The sequence below is a fragment of the Alligator sinensis genome, unplaced genomic scaffold, assembly GCF_000455745.1.
Source record: "Alligator sinensis unplaced genomic scaffold, ASM45574v1 scaffold937_1, whole genome shotgun sequence".
Taxonomy (NCBI): domain Eukaryota; kingdom Metazoa; phylum Chordata; order Crocodylia; family Alligatoridae; genus Alligator; species Alligator sinensis.
Window position 1 is genome coordinate 1,685,737 of NW_005842257.1, and position 15,419 is coordinate 1,701,155.

Below are 15,419 nucleotides of genomic sequence, written 5' to 3' on the forward strand. Positions count from 1 at the left end.
AAACCGCAGCAACAGCAGAGGAAAATTTCTGTCCACTTGGCAGCAAAGAGATCATCGTGGCCTTGCAGACAATAGGAGAAATCTCAGAAAGACCAGCACTGGTTGTGTGACAAACTTAGCATTAATCGCTTGCTTTCTGTCCCTGCTCTAGCATGAATACAACAGTATCCCAGGTGTTTTGTAATAGGAAAAATATTAGCAGGTGAAGCAAACTCATGGATAAATATTGACAGGACCAAAACAATTTGCCTAGTCCAAATTCTCCCAGCCTAAGAATTGGTTTATTGGTAACTCGGTAGTAGGGTAAACCCCTCACCCGGGCTCACTTCCTAGAACAGAAATCCTGTAGAGAAGTCCTAAACCTAAAGTCTTTGTGATCCTGAGATGTGCTTCCTTGTGCACTTTGAAATCTGAAGTCATGCTGATGGTATTAAGTTCCCCATATGTTATACTGGGTCCTGGAAGCTTTCCATCCTGTTTATAGCTTTAAACTACAAGGAGGAAAAGGAATTAAAGGCTCATAAAATGGGGTTAAGTAGTAGCAACAAGACGCTGTCTGTAAGACGCCCAGAACTACTAGGCTTGGAGTAATGAAAATCGGGGAATAATGGTGGAAACTCCATCCCTTCCCCCACGAAAAGGGAGCAGTACTGGTTTGGCTGGGGTGTCCGATGCGTCTTTATCTTTTACCATGACCTTGACCGAAAGCTGTGTAACTGCATTCTCTGCTCCGGAAAGTAGGAAGCAATCAAATGGGAAGGAAAGGAAAATGGCATTCGTGTCTGGATGAATCACTACGTATGCCCAAATATTGACCTTGACATGAATAGAGGGAGGAGAGCGCTACATTGCAAACCCGTGATGTTTGAAATTCAACAGAGTTTTATTCCTATGTGTAGGGGAAGACTGAATGAAGTCTTAATGCTTTGAGTCTTACCTGGGGTTGTAGGCATGACAGTAGGTAGTCACTCACTTGTCACCTTAAGACGTGGGTTCAGACCCCGTTGTAGTCCACAGATGGAATAAACTAGTCTCGAGTGGCGCCGTCATACACGCTGACAAGGGAGCTGAGTGCCGCTCGGCAAAGGCCCGGGACTGCAAAAGCATGGGTGAAGTAGGTTGTAGATGTACTGATGAGATGGATCCAATCAAGATACAAGAATTCCTGGCTTTGGTGAACATTTCTTCCCATCCCCAAAAGGGTTTGGGAGGGAACAGTGTGCCTGCACCCATGCACTCTTAAGGCCAAATTAAGAGCTTACCAGGACTCGGTGTTGCTAACAAAGCATCGCATACAAATCCAAGCTGATATTGGGGTTTCAGGCCCTGAGGAATGTGCCCTGTGACTAATGCATAGACTTATCTCCAATTGCAAATCTAGCATTGCAAAGTTAAAAGTTCTGCTAAATGCTTTTTTTTTTTTTTTTTCTTTTTTCTTTTTTTCTTCCTTTCCCCTAGATTTCTGAGTCCACTCAACATGCTGCTTGGCGGTACCGTGGTGGTGCTGGTGTTCATGGGGTTTGTGTGGGCATCGCACAACAAGGATATACTTGGCAGGTTTAAGAGGCAGTACCCAACTGCGTTCGTGGCAGCTATCATGTTGTCTAGCTACTTCCTGATCTCCTGTGTTGGAGATGTCATGGTGTTCATATTTGGGATCACACTTCCTCTGCTGTGTAAGTAATACTTTGCATTTTTTTTTTAAGCAGTGAAGATTGATTTACTTCTCTGCAGTCTGAAATATGGCTCGCAAATTTGCTTTTTAATATAAAAAGAGGCTTTTAAACTCTCCTAAGCCATACCCTGTGCATCAGTTTCTTCACTGCCCAGGAAGAAACCCATTATCTAATGATTTTGTATTGAAAGCAACTTGCATGATTACTTATGACCTAATCTTAGATGTCATGGAAGACTACTTGAAGTGCACGGGTGAAGAGCTAGATATTTAGGGAATGCCAGTGTAACAAACTTTTGGTTTTCTGTCCTGTTCTAGTGACTTTTATCCACGCTTCCCTGAGGCTCCGGAACATAAAGAACAAACTGGAGAATAAAATGGAAGGAATAGGCTTGAAGAAGACCCCAATGGGCATAATACTTGATGCTCTTGAACAGCAAGAAGAGAGCATCAACAAACTGGCTGACTACCTTTCTAAAGTAAAGGAATAAAGGGCGTATGAGGTGGTGGTGTTACCTGTTGCAGGAATTGAGTTGCTCTTTTTGCTTTTTTTTTTTTCCTTCAAGCTTGCTTTCAGTTCGTGTGTGTGTGAAGTGAGATGCGCACACTGCACAGATTTACCAGTGGCAAGATGCAGGTATTCAAAGCTGTTCAGGGCTCCCCTGAGAATATGGAGGAGCGATTTAACCTTTCTATTAATGGTAAAGCGTCCCAGTGTTTGCACACGTACACGCACTGTTTTTCAAGCATTTGCCTGTTTTGTTTCGTTTGTTCTTTTTCTTGGAGGTGGGGGATACCTGGAACACACTCCCTAAAGCTGTCTTTAGTAGTCAAGTGTTTTGTATAAGTGTTTTTATAATCTACTTTACTGGAGAGAGAGAGGAGGGGAGTGGCCTGTACTTTAATACAGTATTGGTTGGCTAATGTCACACTACATCACTTGGCAAAGTCGAGACCTGAGAGAACTTCCAGCTAATTGTAAATGCACTGTTACTTTTTTAAAAGTTTTCTCTGAGCTAGGCCACCTTTCCACCTGACGGGACAAATGGAAAGAGCAAGCTTACGCTGGTAACCGTGCTCATTTTGTAACCAATTTAAATTCCCCTTCTTCTGTTTGCATTCTGATTTAATATTTCTTTTTCTTTTTCCTTTTTTTTTTTTTAAATACCCATTTAGATTTTGAACTATCGTTAACATGTCAGACTATACCCCGTGTCGTGGGCACATCTGAATGGAACAATGCAAATTCCACAAAGCGCATGTAGGAGAGGCATGTCAGCCTCATATCTCAGCAAGGCCCTTGTTCTAGTGGACTCTCTGGAAGTTGGGCTGTTCACTTCAGCAGAGCCAGGATTTTGCAGTTTAATAAAATCTTGCTTATAGCGAGGATTCTGCCCTATTTGGCGTTCTGAAAATATCTCTTGCCTCATTCCGCTCGAGAGCGGAGAAACAACAACGCAAGCTAAAATACAGCTCTTACTAATTAACTTGTTCACTTCTGGCACTGCTCAAGGGAAAGGAGGCTCAACTTCAGGTTTACGAATAAAAGCAATAAATCAATAGATGCGCACACTTCTAGAACCCATTCCAAATTTTTGCAAGAAACTGCGTGCACCACTTCACAGTGTTTTGGTTTTTTTCCAGTAAACTTTTAGCTTGAAATGCCAGTTCTGAGTGCCATCGTAAGTTCAGGAATTGTCTAAACTTCATGCCAGGAAAACATGTTGTCCAGTTTAACATGGCATAGGGGTGTGGGGCTATCCCTCTTGTGTGTATCACCTCTGTGTGAAGTATGGAGCTGTAATTGTTTTTCCACCCTACATTGTGGATAAAGTAGACTTTCCCCCTCCAAAGCCTTCAGAAAGTGTATATAACCCTTGCACCTATTTGTTCTAGAAGCCTGAACCACCTCATTCCATGCAAACATTATGAAATGATCAGTATTTATTCTAAGCATGTCTCTGTATATTCCAGGATAAGAAGCAAGGGCCTGCTCCTTATTCTTTTGTCTTTAGTTTTGATGAGTATTTCCATACGTGCATTACAGAAGAAATGCTAGCTTCTGCCATCATGGTTAAATTGTAGCATTTAAAAAAAAAAAACCACAGTTGTGAAGAATAAAGTTTAACAAGTGAAACTGCAAGTGCATCTTATTTTAATTTAAAATACGCTAACATTTTGAAGTGGGGGTAGAGCAGAAGCACCCTAAACCCACTATCCAGAACTTCTCCTAGGAGTGGCATGACCATGGCAGCAGTAATTATAGAAACCCAAAGGGCATTTAATAGTTGCTCATGCTGTGGGGACCTGGCCAGTGAGGGATACGCTGCTAGGATCACTGCTTCAAGACAAAATAGCACGTAGGCAGAATGGGGTATAACGGGGCTTGCCTGCTTCTCCATGCTTTCTGAATGAGTGTGGCATAAAACTTCTGGCGCCCAAGCTACCTTAGATGCTGCCTTCTGCAGAACAGCAGCTATTATCTACCCTGCCTCCCTGTATTGAAACCTACCTCCTGGCCATACTCCTTTCTTGAAGCCTTATTAGATCCTGTTGCAAGTTCCTCATTGATGCTTGAGAAGTGGCTAAATGAAGCGTGAAACGGGCCATTTTCATTTATGTTGCCAGTCTGGTCCAGATCCAGGTGACAGATTCAAAACTATAAGAGCATGTGGCCCTTCATTAGACTACAACAGAAGCAGTCGGTGACTTTTCCTTCTAACCTCTGAATGGAAAGATCAAGGGTTGCTGTCCCTTCCCAGAGCATTTCACAATGCAGGACAAAGCTCTGTTTGCTTTCTTTTTACCCACTTCCCCCAACACCTTTTTTCCACTTATCCTACAAGTAGTAGACATCAGAAAATGGTAAAATAATAGCAGTCCCCAGGAGGCTTCCCTCCTAGAGAAACGCCAGGGACAGAGGGTTATGGTAACAACTCCTTAGCTGCCAGGGAGAAGGAGTTTCTACAGAACTGGACTTATGATGAGCATACCTCTGCCTTGAGACTGCCACCGAGTCCTAGACCAGTCCTGGCTGATGAATGGTCAAGGAAAACATGGCACCATCTTGGGTCCTTCTCAATCAGTTGGCTGGGGCACAATTAGTCTGAGGAGTCTACACCTGTATCCATTATTTAGAAAAACTGGACAAAGAGACAATACAAGTACACCGCCCAGTTCACTTTTTTTTTCCCCCCGTTATTTTTACATTCTGAAGAGAGATGCAATAAAGCTACTTTTACACAGAGAGTTTCCACAGGCACCATCTTAAATATCCCGATTAAGTCGTGTATCATTCTGTAAATGTATACAACATCTGACAAATGGGAAGATCCCTCCCCTCGCCCCTACAAAGTTTGCAATCAGGCTGTTCCACTTGAAGTACATGGGAGAGTCGAGTGAGGTTGGAAGGGAGCACCTCCGGGACAGACTTGGAGGTGAAGAGCTTTGATGCATGGCAGAGGGTGGGGTACAGGGGCAGCGTAATAGGAAGCTAAGAGCAGGGGGAGAGCAAAAGAAATGCGATCAGCTCGGGAGAAAGATTAGGTAGGGTGGGAAGAAATGCAGGATGTTGGCAAATACAGGAAAGGGAACGTGGAACAACAGAAGAAGATCCCCAAGGACAGGAGAGGATATAGGCTAGTTGCAAGTATTCAAGAGCGGCGGAAGGCGAGTTTTAAGCGTGCGGGGAGGAAACGGCATCCAGCAGAACAAAAAAGGGGGAAAATAGACTTGTAGCTGTGAGAATAACCAACAAGACCTGTGTCCTTGGAAAGGAAAGAGCTCGCTGAAGGTGTACAGACAAAAAGATTGGGATATAAAAATGCACCTGTTAGCAAAAAGGAGGAATGTGGGGGAAAGATCAGTGACAGATCAACCAAGGAGGGCCTGGCATGGGAAATCTCCCTTTTTCGGCACGTTTTGTCAGTGCTCGACAACCAGGGCTCGAAGCAAGGTTTCATCTCCGCTTGTGTAAAAGGATGGGGAGGGTAACTATTTCCAGGAACTACTTAAAAACCATCAAGTTGTGCAAAGCTGGGCTCTGCGATGCCATGCAAGAGGACAGTGCTGTTCCCTCTCCCAGCTAGAAGGGACTACCTGTTTTGCATCGGCAGTCTGCTAAACCCCAAATGAAAACGCCTGGCGAGACTCAAGCATTCGTCCTATATGGAGCAGAGCTGAGGGACTTCTGCAATGGGTCTTTCCTGGTCTCGTTTGGCAGGTGACCGCAATATGCAGCCTCAAGCACGGGGGGGCTGAGAAGTGAATCGATGGTAACAAGGACAGAGAAAAACCCGGAGGAGGAGGAAAAAGGATTGTATCGTTCCCCAAAAGTATTTTAACTGTTGCCCAAGATAGACTACTTGTCCAAATGCATTCTGGGATGTAGACAAGGTTCCTTGGGTGAATTTGATATCTTTTATTAGACCAACCCAAATGGTTGGAGAATAGTTATTCAGTTATTCAGTTATCCTGGGATAGGTGGAGTTTGAAACCATCAGATCTTTTTTTGCGTGCTTTTTAAGCTCTTGCTTTTCTACAGAGATGGCAGATAACCTGTCCTCAGGACAGCTGCCATTTGGTGTGGAAGTGAATGCTTCAGCGTGCTTTCTCATGGAGAGGACCTCTACTCGCTTCTCTAGAACTTAAAAAAAAATGACTAGCCGTGGCAAAGAGCAGTGTAAAGAAAGCAAATTGTATGTGTAGAAGAGGACCATTTGTTATAGGCTGCTGGGTTTCTGGAAAAAATAATAGCAGAAGATACCATAGAAGCAATAGAGCTAAACTGTACAGGCTGTAAGGCTATTGTTGCTTCTAAGAAAATACCCATGAACAAACTGGAAGCCAAAGTCCAGCTGGCAGATAGAGATTGTATGAGGGCCTCATTGTTACTCGATATCCAGTGGAAATCCTCTTAGTTTTGACTGTTTCCATTCCAGCCTCTTCCTTCATTGCTTAAACGAACTGCACTTTGCAAGCATTGTTCCCACGTGTTCGTTATCTACCACCTGGCTTCTGAAGAAAACCTCCTTTGAAACCATTAAAGGCAAAACTTGAATAGTCCTTATTTCAGGTTGTTTTCTTCACATCATTCTGGTCTCTTACTCGAGCTGCTTTGGCAGGGGCACCTGGACAGGAACAAGAAGATGAAGTTACTAGTAGGAAATGTGGCTTTCTCCCTTTTATCTCCAAAAATAGTTTCACTTCTTATAATCAAACAGGCTCATCAAAGTATAAAAGTGAACAGGAAGCCCTAAGGAAAAAAAAAAAAAATATATATATATATATATATAATTATGTATATAATGGGCAAGCCATTTTCTGTCTCCTGAGACATGATTGTGCCCCTCTTAAAATGCACCCAGCTGAGGGTTAATACTTGATAAATCAACTAGCAAGCAATAATGATATGTATCCCACATACAGCATTTACCCACAGATCTCAAGGCACTGTAAAATGCAAAAAGCATAGGGAAACAGGCAGAGACAGAAGTTACGTGTGTTACCAAGGCCACAAAGTGAGCGTGTGGCAGAGCAGGGAATAGACCTGGATGCCTAAAACCCGAACCCAGTAATAAATCCATTAGGGTTACTTTAGTTAGGTCAGAGCCTTTCTGGGATAAGAGGAATGAACATACACGCACACACACACACATATGTATACATATACACGTATATACATATGCACACACACACACATATATACATATATGTATCCGAAAAAACTACTTCACAGTTAGGGCAGCTAGGAGCTGGAACCAACTTCCAAGGGAGGTGGTGCTGGCCCCTACCCTGGGGATCTTTAAGAAGAGGCTGGATACCTACCTGGCTGGACTCATTTGAGTCCCGTTTTTTGTTTAGGGTTCTTTTGTTGTTCTCCCGCCCTGGCGGGGGGTCGGGCTAGAAGATCTATTAGGTCCCTTCCGACCCTAAAACTATGAAACTATATATACATATATGTATAGATATACACATATATACATATGCACATAAACACGTACATATGTATAGATATACACATATATACATATGCACAAACACATGTATACATATACACATACATACGCACATATATGTATACATATACACGTATATACATATGCACACGTGTGTGCATATATATGTATACATATATGTATACATATAGATATATATGCACACACATATATGCACATACATACATGTGTAATATATCTGTAAACACACACACACACACACACACATATATATATATATATAAATATATATAAATATTATAATATATAAATAAAATATTTCAATCCGAGTCTGCTCTTGCTTTCTGTTTGCTTGGTCCTTATCCTTGGTTTCAGCCCTCATTTTAGATGGGCCGTTAGTTCCTGCTCGTTTACTGGCAACCACAGTGGGAACCTGATGCGTTTGCAAGGACCAGCCCCTGGGTGCTGGACTGTGGGCTGTGAGCTTCTACACTGAACGACAGGCGTCCTCCTGGAAATCTTGCTGCTTGGAAACAGAAGTCAACAGACAATGAGATGCAAGAGCTTCTAACCTTGCTTGGGTCATTTGTACAGAGGAACAGCAGGGCACCATCGGCTTTTGAAGTGTTGCAATTCTTTTTTTGTTTTTCTGAGCAGGCCCCTGGCCCAGCTGCCTCAATAAACAAGCTTGCTGTTGGCTGTAAAGTATATCATTTGACTTTTTACCTAGGGCAACTACTCATGTATCATGGAGGAAGACATAATTAAATTCAAGCACTCTTGGTTGACTTGGGTGATTAACAGGTGCAGTCTAATTGCCTTGGTCCAACTGAAAATCTCTGAGCCATGAAGGCCTCATAAAGATGTAGCTCTGGTCTTCACCGGCTTGTCCTCAATCCGCCTTGTTACTGAGAGGTGGGGATTTGCCTGGAAATATATCCTGCCGATTGCTGAAGTCCAGTACTCTTGAGAGCTGGCACTGGAGCTCCACCAGCTGGGGACAGAGCCATCAAAAAATGCTCTCCCCAAGCGGTGCGGGTGGGAAGACACTGGTACAACAAGCAACAAAAGTCCATGCAGACAATGGCACACAAAGATGTGAACGTCTAAAAAATATCAAGCCAAATTCTCAGTTACACCTGAATAATTACATTCGATTAAATGAGTTTGCGTGCATGTAGATGAGAGCAAAATTTGGCCAAGGATGTTGAATTTTCAGTATATCCACTGAAATACTTCAGGTGGTTCATTAAGCTGGTGCCAACTCTTCTGAGACTCTTCTGAAACAGCAGTTTGGCCATTTCTTTCAGGCTCTCTTATCCCTTAATCGCCAATCGCATGAAGAATTTAAGTGACTGCAATAGGCCAACATGCATATATGAGGACGGTCTGCCAGTATTGGGCCCTGGGAGAAAGAAATGTTAAACACAGGAGTCACGAGTCAGAAAAGCGAGTAGGAATTTTGGGTGCCCATTGGAGACATCTAAAAAGGGTGGTCCAGAATTAAGGTTCACATCATCGCCCAGCCTGCAGTATTCATAGCTACCCGAAAACCAAGCTTCTTAAAAGTACCTTGAGTTGGACACACAAAAGCCAAGGTCTATGCAATTAAATCTATGCAGTTAAAAAAAATAATAGGCCTCAATAACAGTCCCATTGCTGCCACAAATTTTGATGCTGATTTAAACAGGAACAGAACAGAGTCCAATGCGTATTGGTGTGTCAGCACTCTAATAAGTCAGCACTTTTTAGTAAGTAATTTTGGGTATAAATGTGTAAGGATTCTGCATAACGTTCAGGGGATTAGCAATAAATTATTCCTGCAGATGTCTTCTCCCTGAAAGAAACTACATATTTATATATGTATAACTATATATATAGTTATAAATATAGACTAACATCTGCTGAATGAAGTCAGCCTCTCACCTTCATCACAGTGCCGATAAAGGGGCTGTGCCCTTTCAGGCTCAGCATTGGGGCGCTATTTCACTAACTCCAATTTACACGAGTTTATAAATGGTCTGATTATGCAAATAATGGTTTGGTTCTTACCATCACCACTCAAGGAAAACCCAGGATTAGCATCCTTTGCAGAAAGATGCCAGGTTGCATTTAGGGTTTGTAACATTTGAAGTAAAACTCTCTCTGGTTATCACTGATACACAACTTCACAGGGCGAATTTCACTGAGCAGCTCATTACGGCCCATCAGATAAACTGCACACACTTTATCAACGCTTCCATAAGATATACATGTACTTCATTTTAAAATGCTAATGATAAATCTGTTCATGAAGCAAGGAGGTCAAATATTCAGCAGCATTGACAAACACACTCACAAACTTTGGAGGTGCATTAATTTGCCTATGAAAAATCCTCCACTTTTGCATGTAGGAAAATAGGGGCTACTGCTAAGTTGCTCACAAAATGTCAGCTTGCATGCAAGCATCAGTTTGCAAAGGAACGTGCCTGTGGTTTTTGTCAGTGCATTTCATAGCACCAGCACGGAGAGACTCCAGTTGCATTGTGCTGCACAGATTAAAACATTTCCTGGTTGCTACCATCGATAAGCACTCACCGGTTTAAGATAAGCGACGTTACTCTGACGGATGTCATTTAACAGCTGATCTCTCGGGCTTACTTCCACCAGAGGAGGCGGTCTGCTTCTCGGAACTGGTTTAAGCGTCTTGATCACGTCTTTGAGATTGGTTTTTTCAGGGGGCTCCACATATGGCTTCACAGAGGGTTTGCGCTGGATCTTCTTCAGCTTAATGACTCGGAAGGAGGACGTTTCCTTCTGTGGTTCAGGGGCTGGCTTTCTTGTGTGTCTTTCTTCCTTTCTTTTGCTAATAGGCATGGGTTGGGGAACAGGTGGTTTGGGGGCACATATTGGCTCATGGATCCTCGGATCAGGGATTGGCCCTCCTAGCATTTCCCACATCCCAGGAGGCAGCCCAAATCCATTCTCTAACATGCTGATCAACTCCCTCTGCTCTTTTAATTGCTGCTGTTTCTGCTCCTCTTGTCTTTTTTGTCTTTGTTTGTCAAGATTTCTACTGAGCAGGTTGGTCACAACCATCCTGGGGCCGGGAACTTCAAAGTGATAGCCTATCTTCAGCAGGGTAGGGTTGGCTTTCAAGAGCCTGGCGATCTCCATTTCTGCTTGATGGCCCAGCATGTTCCTCTGGTTGTGAAAACGCAGCTCAGTCAGCCTCTCATTAAACTGCAGGCATCGCATGATGGCAACGATGCCTTTGCCCGTGAGAAAGTTAGAATCAATATTTAGGGTCGTGATGCTCCTGTTTTCACGCAACATGTTGGCCAGAGCAAACGCAACGGTGTCGTCCGCACCCACGTTGGCTAAGCTAAATGTTTTGACATGCTTGTTTTTCTTCATGGCATCGACAAAATCTATCAGCATTTCCTTTGGGATGTTTTCAATGTTGTTCAGGTTGAGCTCTGTGATATCTGGACTGTTTTTCCGGACGTTCTCCAAACTCGCTTCTAAATTGGTTTGATTCCCTGAAGGCCTTGCACTTAGCTTCATGAAGCTAGTATCTAGAGTCAACTTTTTAGGAAGGTTTAACTTTGATATTTTCTTCTCATTGTCTTCTTGCTTCTCTGAAGTTTCCCCTGAGTCTGTACCTGTTTTTTTCTCTGTCATCTGGTCACTATTGCTATTTTCATCTCCATGTAGCTCCTTCGTTCCTGATTCTTCTTCATCCTCCTCCTCCTCCTCCTCCTCCTCCTCCTCCTCTTCCCCTTCCTCCTCCTCCTCCTCCTCCTCTTCCTCTTCCTCCTCCTCCTCTTGTTCTGTCTCCTCATTGTTTCTGTCTTCATTTGTTTCTCCTGATTGCTTTGCTGAATAAAACTTTCCTAGTTGCTCATTTCTGTAATATCTTTCTCTTCCATCTGCTTCTGTAGCATCTCCTGGCAATTCCTCCTTAGTGATATCCTCTGCATCATCAGTATTTTCTTCAAATTTGTCTGCAGTGTTTCGCTAAGGAAGACAAAATATGAATTGTTGAAATAATTTTAAATGGCTTTGTTACAATAATTATACACTAAAATAAAATATAAGCAGATGGGTTTAATGTATCAATATTTTTTTCCAGTTTCATATTAGAATATTTAACAATAAATTGCTGACAGGTTATAGATCCAGCATGAGTATAACATGATTCCTTACCCTCAGTCGTATGATACAGAAACTTCTGTATGTACAGAAATGTCTATATATGCCCAGGGGCACCAACAGTTACAAACATACATGCTTAGTGATACCTTGCAGATCCTAGATATTCAAAGTCTATTAACTCGCTTACAACTATGCTCCAGTTTTCTGTACTGTGCGAGCGCATGTTCTGCCATTCTCATAGTTTTCATGCGACAAAAAGTGGAAGCAAATATTTAGCTATCAGCTCCATGGCGTGGCCTAATGAAGACTGAAGAGGAGACGGCATAATACTGGGCACCAATTGCTCCACCCAAGACAGCAAGCCTTCAGAGTGGGGGAAGCTGTTGAAAAGAAAGGGCTCTACTGAAGACACAGATGAATATTACTGATCATTTGAGGTGGGAAGGTGGCCTCTGAGCACCGCTTGATGCTGTGGTGTGCTGTAAAAGACTGCTTTTACCAGCAGTAGTAAGAATATGTTTCAAGAGCACAAATCATCACTTCCTCTAAAGCCTCATTTTGCATTTTCCTTTTTTAATTCCTCTTTGTGGAAGGCAAGGAGGAGATTTTACCACTCATCATCCATTGCACTTGGTCGGCAGCTTGATGCCAGGCTGCAGCTGAGCAGAATAACTCGCCAAGATGAATTTTCATTTCTACCTAGGAAAACTTTTACAATCCTTGCAATCTCCTATGCTGGATGAAGGGTCTTTGTGTTTCATAGTAGCTAGGGTCAGGAGGGACCTGAACAGATCATGTAGCCTGACCCCCTGCCACAGGCAGGATTGAATGCTGGGTTCACAAGACCCCAGACAGGTGATCATCCAACCGCCTCTTGAATTTGCCCAAGGTAGGGGCGAGGACCATTTCCCTGGGAAGTTGGTTCTAGATTTTGGCCACCCTAACTGTAAAATATTGCCTTCTGATCTCCAACCTAAACCTATTCTCCATCAGCTTATGACCATTGTGCCCAAAAGCTTGCAAATAAATATTTTTTTTTGGTGCAAATATCTAGTTGGTCTAATACAAGGTATCACCTCTGCCACGAGGTTTGATTCCTTTTGCCTCTAGACCAATACGTTTACAACCTGGATACCTCACTATGATGTCTGTATTCAATAGCAGGGATTCCCATGTAGTGCCTCCAGAGTTGATGTATTGTTAAGAATCAGGCTCTTCAAGGGAACCGGAATAAGGGGTGTGATTTAGGTGGGGATTTTGCACTCTCAAAATCTGGACCAAGGCTTGAGTGCTGCATAACTGCATTTCTCGTTTGCAACAGCAGAGGTTGCTATCTGTCAAGTTGTGAAGCAACAATAACAACAACAACAACAAGAATAGGAGGGGAGGCGGAAAAAAAAATCAGATTAGAAATAAGGTGTCCATTGGTAACAGTGACGGTAGATAGCTATTGGGGCGACTTACCAATGAGTGTTGTGAAGTCTCTATTACTGATCATTTATAAAGATTAGCTGTTTCTCTAAGAGTAACACCCCAGTTCAAACAGGAGTGAATTCAGGGAAGTCCTATGGCCTGGCTTATGTAGGAGCAGAACCGCCACAATGGTCAGTCGCGCCCTTAAAATCTATGAATGAAGTAAAGGATGCTGAACTTGATTTAAATCGTTTTGCCGTATAATGTAATACCTCAGTGAGTGAATGGGAATTACCTTGAAATAGAATTAGGAACAAAAGAAACTGCTCCAAAATCTGAGAGAGTTGAAATCCAGATCCATGCCTTGCCAGTCAGGCCCATTTCTACCTTGTTTTACCACGAAGCTAAAGAAACCCCCCCCGGCCTTTAAATTTCCAAAGTAAACGAGGGAAGCATGAACTTTATTATATGATCTTGTTAGAAGCCAATGGACAAGAAACACTGCTGCTTTCATCCCTAGAGTTGCCTGGTCACTAAAATGTCACTGAAATTCAGGGATGTACTGCACTGCTGCCTACCAGAATATAACCACAGCACAGATGGCCAGACCGATGTTGAAAAATAACAGTGACCTATGAATCGTAGGAAGTTAGGGTTGCAAGAGACCTCAGGAGGTCACATCTAGTCCAACCCCCCACTCAAAGCAGGACCAGCCCTAACTAGATCATCCCAGCCAAAGCTGTGTCTAGCTGGGTTTTGAAAACCTCCAAGGATGGAGAGTCCACCACGGCTCTGAGTAACTTGTTCCGCTGCTTTACTACCTTCCTCATGATTAAATTCTTCCTAATTTCTAACCTAAACTTCCCTTGCTGCAACTTGAGCCCATTGCTCCTTGTTCTGTCATCTGTCACCACCGAAAACAACCCAGCTCCATCCTCTTTTGAACCCCTTTTCAGGTAGTTGAAAGCTGCTGTACAAATTCCCTCTCAGTCTCCTCTTCTTTAAACTAAATAAGCCCAGTTCCCTTAGTTCTTCCTCATAAGACACGTGCCCCATCCTTTAAAACTTGGGCAAGTCTCAGTCCTCATGTATTTACTCAGGCACAACTCCTGTGCTATTCGGGTCTACCCTATGGGGCTTTGGCCAGCATAAGCCCTGTATTGAAAAGGGGCTTCAGTACTATGTTGAATAGGGTTGTACTGCTAAATTAAGGTCTGTGTAGAAAGACCTGGCTACACCCTGAACTGGGTAAATGAGTGTGGGTCAATTCACTTTGTTGATCTATACAATTAACTTTGTTGATCTATCCAATCATCTATACAATACAATCTATATAATGTTGATCTATACAATGATTTTGCTCGTTAGATCTGGGAGTCACTCATTAGCGAGCGTTACTCAAGACTCCAAAAGACAGACATTTTTGAGCGTGCTATTTATTCTTTTGCAGTTCATTACTTTTATAAATTCTTTTAAATTGTGGTCAGGGTACTAGAACGCAGGTTATTAAATGTTTGTCCTGGAAAGCACAAAGCTTGAGTTACATTTTCTGAGGGGCTCTGACGTGGTGATTTTTCACTCCCGTGAAACCAAAAAGGTCACAATCACAGAAAACTACGGCTGGAAGGGACCTGAAGGGGATCATCTAGTCCAGACACCCCCTCCCACCCCCCACCTATATTTGAAATGGCAGCTCAACATTTAAGACAAAAATAGTCATACGAACCCTGCGGTAAATTCCACCATTAGATTCTAGCATCATTGAGACTTTTGACAGACCCCTAAATCCATACGTTGTGCTTTGATTTGTGTAAAGGAGCTGGTAAAAAGGAAGATGAAAGCCCTGAACACCCATCTTTGCAATGCGCTGCTACAGTAAAAACACCATCGCAGAGGCATAACGAACGCTTGCAATTCCCACTTATTACCTCAGACGCCAAGAGGGTGACCGAAGCTCTCTCATCGTCCAGCATACGTTTCGATGCTTTCTGCCAGTACAAATAATCAACGAGAGACCTGTGGTCAAAGCTCCCCGTTGGAGGTTTCTCGGTCTGGTCTTTCTGTATCATTCCCACCGGCACTTGTGGGTCCGGAGCCATGACTTCCATTTCACTCTGTAGCTCCCTCAGCTCTTCGGGAGATAAGTTTGCTAAGATTTCATCTTCATCGATGTCTTCAGAGTAGACCTCTTGGTCTGAATTTTGGCTGTATTCAGACATTTTCTTTGTTCTTTCCCT

At 43.0% G+C, this 15,419-nt stretch overlaps 2 protein-coding genes across 5 annotated transcripts in view; one reads left to right on the top strand and one right to left on the bottom strand.

The window, feature by feature from the left end:
- Positions 1–1,437: 1,437 nt before the first annotated feature.
- On the top strand, positions 1,438–3,812 carry ARL6IP5 (ADP ribosylation factor like GTPase 6 interacting protein 5). Its single transcript, XM_025208848.1, has 3 exons — positions 1,438–1,676; positions 1,994–2,154; positions 2,852–3,812. Exons 1-3 carry the CDS (start codon positions 1,478–1,480, stop codon positions 2,867–2,869), a joined length of 378 nt encoding a protein of 125 aa, XP_025064633.1. The 5' UTR covers positions 1,438–1,477; the 3' UTR covers positions 2,870–3,812.
- Position 3,813: 1 nt separating this feature from the next.
- LMOD3 (leiomodin 3) overlaps positions 3,814–15,419 on the bottom strand; it is a 23,482-nt gene continuing 11,876 nt past the window's right edge. For all 4 annotated transcript variants that reach the window (XM_014521776.2, XM_025208847.1, XM_025208846.1 and 1 more), the window contains exons 2-4: positions 15,111–15,417; positions 10,210–11,631; positions 3,814–6,804 (exon numbers count right to left, since the gene is read on the bottom strand). In XM_014521776.2, the coding sequence (XP_014377262.2) occupies positions 6,778–6,804; positions 10,210–11,631; positions 15,111–15,417 (1,756 nt within the window). In that variant the 3' untranslated portion in view covers positions 3,814–6,777. The remainder of the gene's footprint in view (positions 6,805–10,209; positions 11,632–15,110; positions 15,418–15,419) is intronic.

Bases quoted from the DNA above. Each gene is read 5' to 3' on its own strand.
- ARL6IP5 (XM_025208848.1), top strand. From the start codon at position 1,478: ATGCTGCTTGGCGGTACCGTGGTGGTGCTGGTGTTCATGGGGTTTGTG. The intron at 1,677-1,993 runs GTAAGTAATACT...GTCCTGTTCTAG, and splicing joins GATCACACTTCCTCTGCTGT to TGACTTTTATCCACGCTTCC.